General features: G+C 40.3%; 1 protein-coding gene and 1 non-coding gene across 5 annotated transcripts; both read right to left on the bottom strand.

The window, feature by feature from the left end:
• Positions 1-1,849: 1,849 nt before the first annotated feature.
• On the bottom strand, positions 1,850-17,951 carry ZNF879 (zinc finger protein 879). Of its 4 annotated transcripts, none has more exons than XM_025294062.3 (5): positions 17,798-17,951; positions 16,655-16,725; positions 13,734-13,860; positions 13,196-13,291; positions 1,850-4,066 (listed from the first exon to the last, which is right to left on the bottom strand). In XM_025294062.3, exons 2-5 carry the CDS (start codon positions 16,685-16,687, stop codon positions 2,619-2,621), a joined length of 1,704 nt encoding a protein of 567 aa, XP_025149847.3. In that variant the 5' UTR covers positions 16,688-16,725; positions 17,798-17,951; the 3' UTR covers positions 1,850-2,618. The 4 variants fall into 4 exon arrangements, with proteins under 4 accessions (XP_025149847.3, XP_044804429.2, XP_044804430.2 ...); XM_044948494.2 differs by having other exon boundaries at positions 17,867-17,942; XM_044948495.2 differs by lacking the exon at positions 17,798-17,951 and adding an exon at positions 17,506-17,757.
• Positions 12,347-12,546, bottom strand: LOC112587197. The gene has a single exon (XR_003111715.1). It is a non-coding gene; the product is annotated as a U2 spliceosomal RNA (small nuclear RNA).
• Positions 17,952-18,272: the final 321 nt, after the last annotated feature.

Here is an 18,272-nt window from a genome sequence, read left to right as displayed (position 1 = left end):
CCTGTTTAAAAAATCCTTATCTTGTGGTCATAAAGTTATTGCTTACATATTCTTCCAAAAGTCAGTTTTGCCTAGCATATAACTCTTGATATGGTGAGAGTAGGCATAGAAAAAAATAGGTTTTTTTCTATGTGGATGAACCATTTATGCTTCTTAGAACCATTATTGAGTAGTCTGTTCTTTCCCCATACTTGTCATGTCATGAATACTTCTAATCTTACCATTTTTTTTTTCAGCAGGTTTTTTGGTAAATAGCTTTTTATCCAGTTATAAACTTCCTTCCTACTGCTGCTTGGTTAAAGTTTTTAATCATGAGCAGGTGCTGAGTATTTTGGTTGTTTTTTTGCATCTATTGAGATGAACCTATGGATTTCTGTTAATATTAAAATGGCACATAGCATCTGTAAGCTTCCTAATGTTAAAACAACCCATGCATCTCCATGAATAACCTGTACTTATCAGTAAAACTAGTACTATATCTAGGTACTTTTGGGCTCCATCTGCTTATGCCTTGTTTAGGATTTTTACATGTGTTGATGGCTGATACTGGACTGCAATCTTTCTTGTATTTTTCTTGCCTGATTTTGGTACTGGGTTATATTAGAAATCATCAAGCTTACAGATTATCTCTTCTGAAGGATCCTGCTAAAGATATAAATATTACCTGCAAGTTTGATAGGCCTCACCTTAAAAATATTTTGTGTGATTTTTGATGATTTTAGGTCATTGATACTTATGGAATGCTATGGTCTGAATGTTTGTGTCCCCTCAAAATACATGTTTAAATCCAACCCCAAAGGTGATGTTATTAGGAGGTGGAGCCTTGGGAGGATCTCTCATGAGGCTACCTCCCTCATGAATAGATCAGTGCCCTTAAAAAAAGAGGCCCTGAGAGATCCCTCACCATGAGGACATGGTAAGAAGGCACCAGAAATAAGGGGATTTTAACCACAACACAACCATGTTGATGCCCTGATCTTAGACTTCCCAGCCATAATTGTGAGAAATAAATTTCCATTGTTTATAAGCTATCCAGTCTCTGGTATTCTGGTATAGCACTCCAAACTAAGAAGCTCTATCTTTCCTAGGAAAGTTATGTATTTCCTAGGAACTTCCCTTAGGTAACCAGAGAATTTAAAAGAATGGTTATATGAAAAGGGACATTGCAAGCAGAATACTAAACGACCCTGAAGAATTTGTTCCTCACAAGTCTGAAACAATGAGACTGATTAGTCCTAAGAGGCAAAACTGAATTCACTAATTTTTGCTTTACTTAATCTCCACTCCTAACCATTTTGGAGGTTTTTTTTTTTTAAAGCACCTTGGCAAATAGAAAAAAACTAACAGTTTTTTCAATGAAATGAGTATTCTGGTTCTTAAGTGCTTGCTTACTCCTGATAAAATTGGCAAAATTAGATGTTAGCCTCTGTGAAGCTCAACAATATTAGTGTGATTTGTTTTTATCTTGTTCAAATTACTGTTCACATTGTAGAAATGGTTTCTGGGATCAATAACTTGTTAAAGGACACAGCCCAATTTTTGGAGGAAAAAGCATCTGAACTTAGAGCAGAGCCTCAACTTTTGTCTAGTGGTCCTCACAGTGTGAAACGGAGCAAGCATCACCTGATGGAGGTGAAAGTAAAACATAAGCGTGAAAACTACCTTGTTCACTTGACCTAACAGGAGGACAACCAGAGTTCCATGTGTTCCTGGGTCTTCCTGGTGGCTGGTAACCAGAGAACTCAAGGAAGCAGGCACACAGCCTGGCGAACAAGAGTCATGCTCCCTATGCTTACATTGCAAGATAATTTTTAACAACTCTTATCAGTAAATCAACTTGCAAAAGCAGTAGTTGTCTAAATTATCTTTAATTCTCAAGGTAATACAACACTGGTAATCAATTTATGAGAAAAACAAGTGAAATACCATGTATTTTGTGATTTGAAATAAAGTAACTTTAGATCTGATTCAGAATTTGGAACAAGTAGTCAGGCAGAACACTCCCAAAACTTAAACCAGTTTACAGAGTGATTTTATTTTCAGGTGAATGGCTTAGGAAGCACGGGAGAAATAACTCAAAAGTTTTAACCACCACCAAGTACAGAAGTTGCTTTTAAACTCTTAAAAAAACAAATTTTACTGACAGTGAGGTAGTTCCAGGTCATCTGTTTACATTTCATCTCTAATACATTTTTCTTAGTACAACTGGCTTTGAAACTCAAATGCAGTTTCAAAAATATACAATCCTAGACTAATGCAAAGTCTGGATTTTATGGCTGCACTTTTCCATTAATCAACAAGCTTCCCAGTGATGCCTGTGAAAGCTGGTGGCTGTTACCACATATCACTAGAAAAAAATAAAATACCAACCCTTTGATCTGATAAATTTTCTATTTTATAGTCAGTAATAAGTTAAGAATGTATGAATAAACATTTTATACAAGCTTTCCTAATATTTCTAAGGTTAACTTCCATCATAAGTCTCTGATGTTTGGCAAGGTCTAAATCCTGAAGTTTAATGCACAATTAACTACTCATGATTTTCTCACCAGAATGAATTCTTTGATATTTTGTAAGGAATGAACTTCAGTTGGAAGGTTTTTCCCCATGCATTTAACTTATGGTTTTTCTCCAGTATGAGTCCTCTGATGATTTGTAAGAGACGAGCTCTGACTGAAAGCTTTCCCACATTCTTTACATTTATAGGGCTTTTCTCCTGTATGAATTCTCATATGTGTCATAAGGGATGAACTTTGTCTAAAGGCTTTCCCACATACTTTACAATTATATGGTTTCTCTCCAGTATGAATTCTCTGGTGCTGAATGAGTGCTGAGCTTTGGTTGAAAGCTTTTTCACAGTCATTACATTTATAAGGTTTCTCTCCAGTATGAATCTTTCGATGAGTATTAACTGCTGAGTGCGAACTGAAAGCTTTTCCACATTCCTTACAGTTATATGGTTTCTCTCCAGTATGGATTCTGTTGTGTATATTAAGCCGTGAAATCCAGGAGAAAGCTTTCCCACATTCATTACATTTGTAGGGTTTTTCTCCAGTGTGAATTCTTTGATGTTGTATAAGAGCTGAGCTTTGGCTAAAGGCTTTCCCGCATTCTTTACAGGCATAAGGTTTCTCACCCGTGTGAATTCTCTGATGTATAATAAGGGCTGAGTGGTAACTAAACACCTTTCCACACTCATTACAATTAAAAGGTTTCTCTCCAGTATGAATTCTGTGGTGTCTACTTAGTCGTGATATTGAAGTAAAGGCTTTCCCACACTGACTACATTCATATGGTTTCTCTCCAGTATGAATTCTATGATGCTGAATAAGAGATGAGCACTGGCTAAAGGTTCTCCCACATTCATTACACTTATAGGGCTTTTCTCCAGTATGAATTCGCTGGTGATTATTAAGGGATGAACTACCTTTAAATGTCTTTCCACATTCATTACATTTATAGGGTCTCTCTCCAGTATGCATTCTCTGATGTCCAATGAGAGACGTAGTGAAACTGAAGGCTTTTCCGCATTCACTACATATGTAAGGCTTCTCTCCAGTATGAACTCTCAGGTGCTGAGTTAGAGACGAGCTTTGGCTAAACACTTTCCTACATTCCTTACATTTATAGAGTTTCTCTCCAGTATGGAGTCTCTGATGTTTACTCAGGGAAGAACTGTGGAGGAAGATTTTCCCGCAGGTATTACACTTGTACCACTTACGCACTGTGCTGATGCCCAGCTGTTCACATAGAATTGAACACTGCTGCGAGCAAGGTTTCCTTCCTCTGGAAACGCTTCTGGGTTTTCTAATAAGTGATAATTTTAGATCAAGATTTTTCCCAAGGTCAATACCTATAAAGCTCTTGTCCTTCATGCATGTTTTCTTGATGGTAACTAAGACTTCCCTCAGAGCTCTGTTCTCTTTGCTTTGTTGATTCTCTAAGGTTTCCTCGTTTATGTAGATTTTTCCCAACCTAAAGTCAAAAAGACCATCACCTAAGAGTTGATTCATTACTTCCTGATTTTCTTCTTCAGAAATTCTGGTTTCAAACAAGCTCTCCCATCCTAAAATAAATGAAACATGTAAGTCTCTCTTGCACTGAGAATAAAGAAAAATAACATCAAAAAATACAAGGATGGCTAACAACTATATGTATGGAGTCCTTAGAAAAGGTAGTTGCCAAAGATGTTCAAACTACTGCACAACTGCACTCATTTCACACACTAGCAAAGTAATGCTCAAAATTCTCCACAGTACGTGAACCAAGAACTTTCAGATATTCAAGCTGGATTTAGAAAAGGCAGAGGAACCAGAGATCAAATTGCCAACATCTACTGGATCATAGAAAAAGCAAGAGAATTTCAGAAAAACATCTACTTTGCTTTATTGATGATGTCAAAGCCTTTGACTGTGTGGATCACAACAGACTGTGGAAGATTCTTAAAAAGATGGGAATCCCAGACCACCTTACCTGCCTCCTGAGAAATCTGTATGCAGGTCAAGAAGCAACAGTTAGAAATGGACATGAAACAACAGACTGGTTCCAAATCAGGAAAGGAGTACATCAAGGCTATATATTGTCACCCTGCTTATTTAACTTATATGCAGAGTACATCAAGCAAAATGCTGGGCTGGCTGAAGCACAAGCTGGAATCAAGATTGCTGGGAGAAATATCAATAACCTCAGATATGCAGATGACACCACCCTTATGGCAGAAAGCAAAGAGGAAGTAAAGGGCCTCTTGATGAAAGTGGAAAAGGAGAGTAATAAAGCTGGCTTAAAACTCAACATTCAAAAAACCAAGATTATGGCATCCAGTCCTATCACTTCATGGCAAATAGATGGGGAAACAACGGAACCAGTGACAGACTTTAGTTTTTTGGGCTCCAAAATCACTGCAAATGGTGATTGCAGCCATGAAATGAAAAGATGCTTGCTCCTTGGAACAAAAGCTATGACAAACCTAAACAGTGTATTAAAAAGCAAAGACATCTCTTTGCTGACAAATGTCCATCTAGTCAAAGCTATGGTTTTTCCAGTAGTCAGGTTTGGACGTGAGAGCTGGACCATAAAGAAATCTAAGCACCAAAAAATTGATGCTTTTGAACTGTGGTGTTGGAGAAGACTCTTGAGAGTCCCTTGGACTGCAAAGAGATCCAACCAGTCCATCCTAAAGGAATTCAGTCTTGAATATTCATTGGAAGGACTGATGCTGAAGCTGAAACTCCAATACTTTGGCCACTTGATGCGAAGAACTGACTCACTGGAAAAGACCCTGAAGCTGGGAAAGATTAAAGGCAGGTGAAGGGGATGGCATAGGATGAGATGGTTGGATGGCATCTCCAACTTGAGGGACATGAATTTGAGTAAGCTCCAGGAGTTGATGATGGCCAGGGAAACCTGACATGCTATAGTCCATGGGGTCGCAAAGAGTCAGACACGACTGAGCAACTGAACTGAACTGAGAAAAGGGTGAGAAAAAGAAGAGCAAGAAAAAGAAGCAGAATGGAAGATCTACCTGGGTGGGGAAAAGTCTGAAGAAAACTGTATGTGGGTGGGCTGAGGAACTGAGACGGCAGCTCTTCCAGTAAAGGACCCAGGCCTGATCTAGTAACAAAGCAGAGGTCAGCAGGGTGTACAGTATATCTGCGTACAGCAGGTTGTGTACCATTCAGCTTCATCTTTCAGGTCAGCCACCAGTACACTCAAGCCAAAACCAAGAGAAAATTGCAGAGGGGCTATAACAAGTGGGAGAAGCACTGCCTCTAAAAGTCTCTTTGAAACACAGCCTCAACTAGTGAAGTTTCGGGACTCCCTTGAGTGCTATGAATAATGTAATACATTTCACTGACAGTAGCTACTTATTATCCACTATGTACCACGCAAAGGTCAAGACTCAGGATTATAGAGAACATGCCAGATAAGAGTCGCATTTTCACAGGGTTTACATTCTAATAGCCAATACTGACAATGACCAAGTAACCAAATAAAGTACTGGGAGTGATGACGACTGTGAGAAAATAAACAAAAACAAGGTGATGTGTACAACTTGATATTTCAAACTATGGTGAGGAAATAAAATTAAAGATTTAAATAACATAAAGAGTTGTCCATGTAAAAATTGGGTAAGAAGAGCAATTACAAAGGCCATAAGGCAGGAAAAAGCTCTGTGTGTTTACAGAATATAAAGAACTAGTGTGGCCTAAGCAAGAGGGAAACGGGGGAGAGTGCTACAAGAGGAGGAAATGAGATGGGCAGGGGGTCACATCATGCAAGGTCTTGTAAAATATAGGGCAGTATTTGGAATTTCTTCTAAGGATCACTGTGGGGTTGGAAGAACATGATAGTTTTGTTTAAAAAGGAAAACTATGGAGTTGTGTGACAAATGGACTGTAATTGGGGGAAAAGAGGAAAAGGAAACAAAGACAGGTCAGGGCTGCCCATGAGGAGGCTGCGAGTCTTCCTGGATGAAGGTTATGGCAGTCTGCACTGGCATGGGAACAGAAGCAGGCACACTGGGGTATTTTAAAAGCAGAGATGACAGGTATGTTCACCTGTGATAAGGAGTACAGAATAAGTGAGAGGACTCAACAATAATGCCTAGCTTTTGGCTTGGGGTTTCCCTGGTGGCTCAAATGGTAAAGACTCTGCCCACAATGCAAGAGACTCGGGTTCAATCCCTGGGTCAGAAAGATCCCCTGGAGAAGGGATCTCCACTATTCTTGCCTGGAGGATTCCATTAACAGAAGAGGCTGGTGGGCTACAGTCCAAGGGGTAGCAAACAGTCAAACACAGCTGAGCAACTAACACTCTGGCTTGGGGAATCCAATGGAGATGCGGGCTATATAGTGATACAGGGAACATTGGGAGAGTACATTTTTGAAAATGATTTTGTCTACCATTTTTATCACTTAGATTACTATTCAAGAATGGGGTTACTGATTCAAAAGGAATGAATGTATTTTATAATAGAGCTTTAATATTCTTATATAAAAAGGAAATGTATAATCATTGTAAGAAAAATTAAGAAATTCCAGAAAACTATTAAAATGAAAATGTAGTTTACCCATAAACACATCATGCAAATATAATCAATCACTGCTAAATGTGGAATTTAGCTCACCAGAATTTTTCTATATATAAAGAAAACACTTTTACTTAAGAAATTAAAGTGGGTTGAAACTAACCTCCCTGCACCACTTCACTTAAAAAAAATTATTGTGTGGTACATATATACAATAAAATATTACTCAGCCATTAAAAAGAACGAAATCTTGCCATTTGCAGCAATGTGGACAGACCTACAGTGTCATACTGAGTGACGTTAAGTCAGAGAAAGAAATATCATATGACCTTCCTTATATGTGGAATCTAAAAAGAAATGATACAAATGAATTTACATACAAAACAGAGAGACTCACAGACTTAGAAAAAGGAACTTATGGTTGCCAGTGGGAAGGGATAGTTAGGGACTTTGGGAAGGTCATATACACACTGCTATATTCAAAACGGATATTCAGCAAGGATCTATAGTACATGGAACTCTGTTTAACGTTGTGTGCCAGCCTGGATGGGAGAGGAGTTTGGGGGAGAATGGATACATGTATATGTATGGCTGAGTCCCTTCTCGGTTCACCTAAAACTACCACAACATTGTTAATTGGTTATACACCAATATAAAATAAAAACTTTAAAGTTTGGGGATAAAAATCATGAACTTCTCTCCATGTGAATGACAGTAGGCTGATATCATTTTGATGGCTACAGAATATTCCAGTACATGAATATGTCACATTTAATAAATCCCTGTCTAAATCATTTAACTTTCTTTACTTCGAGTAATGCCTCATGTTAAAACAAACATTCCTTTACACTATCTTTGCAGCTCTGCACAATTATGGAATTATTTTCTCAAGAAAAATTCTTAAGCCTGGGATTTGTGTGAATAAAGCCAGAAATACTTCAATCAAAATCCCACTAAAGATATTGCTTACTTCTCAGAACAGTAGCAAAACACTGAATGTGTATTTCTTAACCTTTTGTAATATTCCCTATTAAAGGGAAAAATGATATTGCTTTACTTTGAATTTCTCTGATTTATACTGAAATTGAGTAGTTTTTCAATAAATCTTTTTAATCATAATTCTTGCCTTGAGAACCCCAAGAACAATATGAAAAGACAAAAAGATAGGACACTGAAAGATGAACTCCCCAGATCAGTACGTGCTCAGTATGCTACTGGAGATCACTGGAGAAATAACTCCAGAAAGAATGAAGGGATGGAGCCAAAGCAAAAACACACCCGGTTGTGGATGTGACTGGTGATAGAAGCAAGGTCTGATGCTGTAAAGAGCAATATTGCATAGGAACCTGGAATGTTAGGTCCATGAATCAAGGCAAATTGGAAGTGGTCAAACACGAGATGGCAAGAGTGAACATCGACATTCTAGGAATCACCGAACTAAGATGGACTGGAATGGGTGAATTTAACTCAGATGACCATTGCATCTATTACTGTAGGCGGGAATCCCTTAGAAAAAAATGGAGTAGCCATCATAGTCAACAAAAGAGTCTGAAATGCAGTACTTGGATGCAATCTCAAAAACGACAGAATGATCTCTGTTCGTTTCCAAGGAAAACCATTCAGTATCATGGTAATCCAAGTCTATAACCCCGACCAGTAACACTGAAGAAGCTGAAGTTGAGCGGTTCTATGAAGACCTACAAGACCTTTTAGAACTAACACCCAAAAGAGATGTCTTTTTCATTACGGGGGACTGGAATGCAAAAGAAGGAACTCAAGAAACACCTGGACTAACAGGCAAATTTGGCCTTCGAGTACAGAATGAAGCAGGGCAAAGGCTAATAGAGTTTTTCCAAGAGAACGCATTGGTCATAGCAAACACCCTCATCCAACAACACAACAGAAGACTCTACCCATGGACATCACCAGATGGTCAAAACCAAAATCAGACTGATTATATTCTTTGCAGCCAAAGATGGAGAAGCTCTATACAGTCAGCAAAAACAAGACCACGAGCTGACTGTGGCTCAGATCATGAACTCCTTATTGCCAAATTCAGACTTAAATTGAAGAAAGTAGGCAAACCACTAGACCATTCAGGTATGATCTAAATCAAATCCCTTATGATTATACAGTGGAAGTGAGAAATAGATTTAAGGGAATAGATCTGACAGAGTGCCTGATGAACTATGGACTGAGGTTCGTGACATTGTACAAGAGACAGGAACCAAGATCATCCCCAAGAAAAAGAAATGTAAAAAAGCAAAATGGCCATCTGAGAAGGCCTTACAAATAGCTGTGAAAAGAAGAGAAGCGAAAAGCAAAGGAGAAAAGGAAAGATATACCCATTTGAATGCAGAGTTCCAAAGAAGAGCAAGGAGAGATAAGAAAGCCTTCCTCAGTGATCAATGCAAAGAAATAGAGGAAAACAAAAGAATGGGAAAGACTAAAGATCTCTTCAAGAAAATTAGAGATACCAAAGGAACATTCCATGCAAAGATGGGCTCGATAAAGATGGTATGGACCTAACAGAAGCAGAAGATATTAAGAAGAGGTGGCAAGAATACACAGAAGAACTGTACAAAAAAGATCTTCATGACCCAGATAATCACGATGGTGTGATCACTGACCTAGAGCCAGACATCCTGGAATATGAAGTCAAGTGGGCCTTAAAAAGCATCACTGCAAACAGTTAGTGGAGGTGATGGAATTCCAGTTGAGCTATTTCAAATCCTGAGAGATGATGCTGTGAAAGTGCTGCACTCAATATGCCAGCAAATTTGGAAAACTCAGCAGTGGCCACAGAACTGGAAAAGGTCAGTTTTCATTCCAATCCCAAAGAAAGGCAATGCCAAAGAATGCTCAAACTACTAGACAATTGCACTCATCTCACATGCTAGTAAAATAATGCTCAAAATTCTCCAAGCCAGGCTTCAGTAATACATGAACTGTGAACTTCCAGCTGTTCAAGCTGGTTTTAGAAAAGGCAGAGGACCAGAGATCAAAGTGCCAACATCCAATGGATCATCAAAAATACAAGAGAGCTCCAGAAAAACATCTATTTCTGCTTTATTGACTATGCCAAAGCCTTTGACTATGTGGATCACAATAAACTGTGGAAAATTCTTAAAGAGATGGGAATACCAGACCACCTGTCCTGCCTCTTGAGAAACCTGTATGCAGGTCAGGAAGCAACAGTTAGAACTGGACATGGAACAACAGACTGGTTCCAAATAGGAAAAGGAGTACCTCAAGGCTGTATATTGTCACCCTGCTTATTTAACTTACATGCAGAGTACATCATGAGAAACGCTGGGCTGGAGGAAGCACAAGCTGGAATCAAGATTGCCGGGAGAAATATCAATAACCTCAGATAAGCAGATGACACCACCTTTATGGCAGAAAGCGAAGAAGAACTAAAGAGCCTCTTGATGAAAGTGAAAGAGGAAAGTGAAAAAGTTGGCTTAAAGCTCAACATTCAGAAAACAGACCATGGCATCTAGTCCCATCACTTCACGGCAAATAGATGGGGAAACAGTGGCTGACTTTATTTTGGGGGGCTCTAAAATCACTGCAGGTGGTGACTGCAGCTAGGAAATTAAAAGACGCTTACTCCTTGGAAGGAAAGTTATGACCAAATTAGACAGCATATTAAAAAGCAGAGACATTACTTTGTCAACAAATGTTCATCTAGTCAAGGCTATGGTTTTTCCAGTAGTCATGCATGTATGGATGTGAAAGTTGGACTATAAAGAAAACTGAGTGCAGAAGAACTGATGCTTTTGAACTGTGGTGTTGGAGAAGACTCTTGAGAGTCCCTTGGACTGCAAGGAGATCCAACCAGTCCATCCTAAAGGAGATCAGCCCTGGGTTTTCATTGGAAGGGTTGATGTTGAAGCTGAAACTCCAATACTTTGGCCACCTGATGCGAAGAGCTGACTCACTGGAAAAGACCCTGATGCTGGGAAAGATTGAGGGCAGGAGGAGAAGGGGACAACAGAGGATGAGATGGTTGGATGATCTCACCAATTCAGTGGACATGAGTTTGGGTAAACTCCGGGAGTTGGTGATGGACAGGGAGGCCTGGCGTCCTGTGGTTCATGGGGTCACAAAGAGTCAGACACAACTGAGAGACTGAACTGACTGACTTGTGCCTTTGTGCTATAATTATTTGGAACTTTCCCCCTTCTTTTTACTTTTATATATTCCATAGCCATGACAGCAATGATAACAATATTAATAGCGAAAAATGGAAAACTAAAATTTCCAAAAGGAAGACTGTTTAATAAAATATGGCTTAACAATATAGTAGAGTTCTTTCAATGAGGCAACCTCTATTCAATGATGGCTAAATAATTGACCATTTATAACTAAAAACAAGCTCAAGAACAATATGTACAATCAATCTGTTTCTCTGTGTGTGTGTCTTTCTCATATACAAACACACTCAAATATTCATAGTTTGAAAGAATAGTAAAATATTAACAATGACTCAGTATGGCTGGTAAAATTTCAAATCAATCTTTTCTTTTGTTTTTCTGTTTCTCGCTTTTTAATACCATGTACACCTCAAACAAATTAAAAATAATTACTTTTTAAAATCTTACAAAAGAATATAGTCAATTTGAAATCAGTAATTTCTTTGCCAATCAGAAAGCTCACAACCAAATCTGAAACTCATCCAACAGATATATTTATTTCTGAGAGCTGTGACTGAATTTCTGTTTCATATTGTTATTCTTACAGTCATGCGCCTCCAATTGGCCATGGAATATGGCAGAATATTTGTCAGTAAGTGGGTAGAGAAAAAATCACTGAAATGAAAAAAAGACTTGGGTCTTCAAAGCAGTGGGCCCCATGAATGCTGAATAGTATTAAAAAAAAAAAAACTTCCTTGATATAGCTTAATGAAACTTGTGAATTTCAAGATGAAAAGGATATCAAAAAAAAAAAAAAAGGAGAAAAGGGTTTTCTAAATGGAAACAAGAGGTGGTGGGGGAAAGAGAGGCTTACAGTCAACAATACTCAACCCCAAAACAGTGGAACAAAGGCTGAACAATTTCTAGGAAATAAAAACTGATGCCAGAGTTCTAGATACAAAACATAATTCCCACAGGAGAGGGAAAAGAATTGATATTAGACATGTACAAATACAGTATACATGAACCTTTCTGAAACATTAGTCAGGAAATACTCTAGCCAAACCAAAGGCAAAAATCTCAAGACAGAACTCATAAATAGAAACACAGACTGAACTGACACAGAAAACCTATCTTTTGCCATCAGGATAAATAAATTCCTGACAAGGAGCAAAACTCAAAAGAGTGAGTCATCCTCCGGTGTCAGAAACAAAGACAAAATTTACAATGCAACAGAAACCAAGACCTTATGATTCAGCAACCCACAGGGATTTTAGAGACTGAGAGATACATTTTAGCAGCCAGGGTCTGGAACATACTATTTTAAACTGTTAAGAACAGATACTACCCTTGATCTTAGCCAATAGGAGGAGAAGTGATGGAACATGTTATTTTAAAATTGTTTCACACCAAAAGAGTAAGGAGAAAGCTATGTTTAATATCTGCAAACCTTCTGCCTAAATTCAATAACTGTTACCATTTTGCTAACCTTGCTGTCTCTCTCTTGCATAGTACATAAATATACATGCATCATGTTGGTTTTTTAGCTAAACCATGTGTAAAAAGTTGCAGGTAAGTCAAAGCAAAGACCCAAGATGGGACAGTGAGGAATGCATTGTAGTGATAAAAGGTTTGTTCAAATCATAAAGAGAAAATAATTTAAGAAAATAATCAAACCAGTAAAAGAAAAAAGGGAGAAGATATGAATCACAAACCTTTACACATTACATGCTCTGCATTCAAATTACAAAGGACATATGACAAAGTACAACTCATATTGGAAGAATTCAACTCTCCCTCTGAGCCTGCTATACCAAGTACTCAAAAAGGTCGAGGATATGCCCTTTTGAGGATATGCCCTCATATCATATGAGGATATGCCCTTCCCAGCATTTCCCATCTATCCTGACACATCAAGGAGCGTCTTGGTCAGTATCTCCCAAGCATGGCCAGTATCTCCTCCTTACTGATCAGCAAAGCCCAAGTAGCTCAGAAATGCTATGCCCATTTCCCAATTACTGTCACTCACCTAGATATGTGCTTTGAGAAACTCCATTTTCCACCATCCAGGGGTCTTCCCCTTGTTCTAACCGGAGGATAACTTTTGGTTTGGAAAACAGAATCCCTGTTCATGAGCAAGAAAGAGAATGAATCCATGGTGCAGACATGAGTGGCCAGTCACTCACTCAGATCCAGCCCCAGAGTCTGGGGCAAAGGACAGTTGAGAGTAAATAGATTTGTTCTGAGAAGGGCTTAAAACCGGGCTCCCAGAGGAGGGCCAGGAGGTGGTCTCGGGAAGAAAGTCAGGGCTCTGGTTGTACATTCCTCTAAGCTGGAACCTCCTGTAAGACCCAGAGGGACAGAGTCCAGGGGGCAGAAGACAGGAAGAGTACAGAGAGGATGCCCATCACCAACTGTACCAAGCTGAGACTTGTCCCTGCAGCTGAGGGCAACAGCAACCGCTGCTTTCTGAGTCTACCTGTGGGCTGAGTCTGGCCATACCCTCCTCGGAGAGGGCACCAAGGTGCTCCCCCAGCAGATTCTACATCACAAGGAAATGTCCTTACCCAGAGAGAACAGGGTGCTGTAGTTCTCCAGCATCACCTCCTGGTACAAGGTTCTCTGCGCAGAGTCTAGGCACAGCCACTCGTCCCGGCTGAAGAACACAGCCACATCCCTGAATGTCACAGACACCTGTAACAGAAACCCATTCCTGCTCACCCAGGACCATATCCCCAGTGGGATGACTGAGCAGCAACCCTGTCATCATTCTAGGTTCTGAGCAGTTTCAAGCTGAATACTTCCTGACCACCCCTCCTGTACTAAGCACATACATCTCTGTCACCTACCTACTGTCAGGGAAGCATTGTGCTCCCAGCAAAATGAAATTCAGCAGCCAAACAACGTAAAACACTTGAAGTCATGGAATAAAATCAGAATGAGGGAAACACAGAACTCTAGGCATAGAAAGGTACAACAATCACCTAGACCAAACTCATTTTACAGGTGACACATGAGAACTGGGTTTTAGAAGGAGCCTCCAGTACACTCACTCAGGGAGCAACAGGTGTGCTTGGATTCTGTGGTCACCTTGGACCACCTCTGTCTCGGATGAAAGGATGTTGCCAGTCACAGTGAAGGAGGCTTTGAGAAGGCCCCAGGCGTGGCTTTCCCAGAAGCAGGCCCAGCATGGTAGGCTGTACAATCTTTGAAGAGCCAAGTGACAAGGCTGCAGTTGGGACGCTCTCCCCATCCCAGAAGCCTTTGTTCTACTTCTCTCTGAAACCAAGCAGGAGTCTCCTATATACATAAAGCCTTTCCATGTTCTCCATTTCTTGTTTGTAGGAAAAGGGCTTCAACCTCCTAGACCTTCCTGAATACCAAGGGGCATATTCAAACAGTTGCTAATAAGGGGTTGAGGGAATGCAGAAACAAAGGAACAGCAGTCAAGAAACAACAGCGCAGCCAAAAAGCAGGGTCCTGGATCCTACTCAAGGGACATACATAAGAACGTATCTTTGAGTTCTTCTGCAGGAACTAAGGCCCCCACCCAGGTAGAGGATGGTTACCCAAGGCTGAGCACAACAGTGCTGGAACACTGCCCTGTTACCTCACTATCAACCAGTCAGAAGAAATTTACAGTCTGCAGCCCGTATCTCAAATTTTGCCTAAAAAAACTTTTCCCTGAAAACCATCAGGGAGTTGAGTTTTTCGCATACAAGCCATCTGTTCTTCTTGCTTGGCCCTACAATAAACCTTTCCCACTCCAAACTCTGATGTTTTGGTTTGTTTGGCCTCACGGTACATCAGACACATGAATGTGGCTTTGGGAACATCTCCAGCTTCAGTACATCATAAGTCACCTGTTTTAAACTGGTGGTCCCTTTCTTTTATTATTAAGAATCTTTTTTTTTTTTCTTTAAGCAAATTAGGAATGATCAATAAGCAAAAGAAAAAGGAATGTTGGACTTCCCTGGTAGTCCAGTGGTTAAGACTCTATGCTCCCACTGCAGAGGGCATGGGTTCCATCCTTGGTCAGGGAACTAAGGTCCTGCATGCCACATGGTACAGACAAAAAAAGCAAAAGGAACAGTAATCTAACTTCCTACCATCAAATACAAGGTTTGTTAACTTCTTGTTGTGTGTTCTTTCAGACTTTTTACATGATAATATGGCTCTAAATTTAAATATAAATAAAATGTTACACAGATAACTTTACCCCACTCAACACTTTTTATTTGCTGCCACATATCTCACTGTATAGATTACCTATAGATTACTAGACGGTTTACTTAACTAATCTACTGGTGGGTATTTAGGTTATTTCCATTTTTGTAACCCTAAAAATACTGGATTGAGTGTCCCTGCACATCACAAAAAAGCTTATTTTCTTAGGACACATTTCTAGAGGTAAAAATACTTCCACACTTTATCCCTAAAATCCAGAAAGGCAGTCACAAGGCCAGGGTGTTCTTTGATTGGTAAGGGCAACGGCAAATTAAAAATAAAAGGCTGTTAGAAATAAGTGAGAAGACTCCAACCCCATCCTTCCTTTTCTTTCCGAATTTCCCTTACCAAATGTATGTAAGTCTTTTTAATGGCTAAATAAGTCTCACAATTCAGGACTGTTTCCTCAAGGACCTGGTCACCATTTCCTAGGAGGAGATGGGCCTAACTTGCCACCTGACAAATTTCCAAACTGCAAAACTGGGTTATGCACTTAGCTATATATAAGTGAGCTTTCTGTCTCTGCAATCTCTTTAGTGGATTGCCAGTGATACACAATACATTCTGGTGTAATGTTTACTCAATAATAAAAGTGTTTTCTTTTCTCTTCTACTGATGTGGAAAGGTTTTCTGGGTTGGAAAGAGATTATGCTTTTAATTATTGTTCCCCAAGTGAAAGGGCAAAGAAGGGAAGAAATCACTGTGAACCAGATGCTTCTCACCTCAGGGAAGTCTCACTTCCCTGAATCTGTCCCCTCCTCCAAACCACAGCCCAAATCGTAACTTCTTTTCCTTTCAACATCTGTATAAGTCTAATACTGCTCATATGTATAAAATTGCACAATAGTAGGAAGTTATCTCTGACCACTAGGTCTTCTTTCTAGGATCTTCTCAGAAAATCACCCAGACCCTGATCAGGTATTACTGTAGTAGATTAGTTCTCAGTTGATTTCCTAGATTTGACTCCCTATGTCTCTGCCCTCCATGGGGCAAAACAAACCTGGATCCTTCACAAAGCTCTGGGCATGGCATTGGCATGGGGCCTGTGGGCCCATTCATTTCCAAGTCAACAAGCACTAACTGGTTAAGCGGAAAATTCACAAAGAGGCTGGCCCTGCAGCAAGGGAAATACCATCTTTTTGGAGTTCCTCAATTCTGGTCCCTCAGTGGGCTTCATTACCTAGAAAAGCTCAACAATAGATAACGCATGTCCCCAACCTCTAAGCCCAGAAGGCAGTTCAAGAAAGAAACCTTCACTCACCAGAGCCTGGGCTGGCAGCAACCTTGTGGCCATTTCTCCCTCCCTCCTGCTGCTCCTTTTAGAGAGGGCACCTAAAAGGGAGAAAGAAACTGTGAGGTCTTTCCATTCTATCTGCACTCCCCTCCTCATTAGGGTTAGACCAGGTTAAGAAGTCTCCACAGGCTGAGCACCCTGTAGAAACCAAAGGAAACCTGGAAGCCCAAGCATTTCTGAGTTGGAGGGGACCTGTGCTTGACCACCAAAACCAGGAGTGCACAGTGAGCAGACTTCCAGTCCCTGAGCCTGCAACCTTTCAGCCAATGATTCATGAATAAAGATGAATCAAATGAAGGTATTAGAACCACCTGATACAAATTAACACTGTAAACAGCAGTCTCACCGGGCTCACAGAGACATTAAACTGATGAGACATGACAAATATTCTTCACACCTGCATTTAGGTATTTTGAGCTATAGTAATTAGGATTATAATAATTCTTCAAATGTCATTTTAAGAATTGGTGTCCTTTTCAGAAACAGCCAACCAAAAATTAGTCCTCTTCTCTTCCTCTTGGACGTTGTGTTTCCTTTGTGAAGAAAGTTATCAAACATCCTTAACTGTAGAAGGAAACGTTACCGATCCACCTTCCATACCCCCAGCCTCCTAAAAGTACAAGACATAAAAAATACCTTCGTTGGCTAGAAATGAATTTAACATTTAGAGGAAAGGGACGTAACTTAGCAAGTGGACAAAATTAAACACAAAAGGAAACAGTTAAGTCACTTAGGATTTTCACCCTAGAAGAACAATGCCAAAATACAAGGTTGGCAAAAAGGATAAACATTGAGTTTTAACTATAGGGGGAAAATACCAACAAACGGTAAAAGCTGAAAACCGCCTCAGGGCTCACGAATCCCGAAATGAGACACAGCTCCTTGCAATCTCTTGTCGAGGGACACCTTTCTGGGAGCCTGGCCCAGACTGAGCCGCGCCGTCCGTCGAGGGGCCTTGCCGGGGCAACGCCCCCTCCTCCGGCCGCGTTCACCTGCCAAGGCCGCCCGGGCTCGGACGCCCGAAGCTGGGACTCGCCGCGGCTGACCCTCTGTCTGCCCCCTGCTGTAGGAGCCTAACACCCCGGGCCCACTCTCAAAGGCAGTCTGTACCTGTGCTCGCCGGGACGTGGGAAGCGGCGGACCCTACAGAAGGTAAGAGGAGAACCTAGTGCAGGATACCTAGCGCCGCCGCCGCCAGGCCACCGGGCAAAACTGCGCGTGCGTACAGGAGAACCCTAGCGCTTTTCCTTTCGAACTATACTTCCCAGACGTCTCCACGGCACGGCCCTCTACGGAGTCCGAGAAGGTCTAAGGAAGGGAAGGCTAGAGAAAGCAGTCTTGCAAAAGCCAGAGGCTGAAGCCTCTGCTGTAACCACGTGTCCTTTCGTGCACCCGTTGTGTTTAAAATTATGATGACAATGATAATAAGTGGAAAAAGTGAGCATGTAGTAGAAAATGTGGAAGACTAGCCGCTTGCTGCTGCTTTTTCTTGGTTATTGAGAAAACTGTTAGTATCTATTTAACGAATTTTTTAATTTAAAAAATTGTCTAAATTTTGTAACCTATAATAAATAATATATGTGTG

Source organism: Bubalus bubalis, chromosome 9 (assembly GCF_019923935.1).
Source record: "Bubalus bubalis isolate 160015118507 breed Murrah chromosome 9, NDDB_SH_1, whole genome shotgun sequence".
NCBI lineage: Eukaryota > Metazoa > Chordata > Mammalia > Artiodactyla > Bovidae > Bubalus > Bubalus bubalis.
This window is presented reverse-complemented; position numbering and strand designations above follow the sequence as displayed.

Bases quoted from the DNA above. Each gene is read 5' to 3' on its own strand.
- ZNF879 (XM_025294062.3), bottom strand. From the start codon at position 16,687: ATGGCCACAAGGTTGCTGCCAGCCCAGGCTCTG. The intron at 13,861-16,654 runs GTGAGTGAAGGT...TTTCTGTTACAG, and splicing joins TGCTGCCAGCCCAGGCTCTG to GTGTCTGTGACATTCAGGGA. The intron at 13,292-13,733 runs GTAAGGACATTT...GCTCATGAACAG, and splicing joins CAGCACCCTGTTCTCTCTGG to GGATTCTGTTTTCCAAACCA.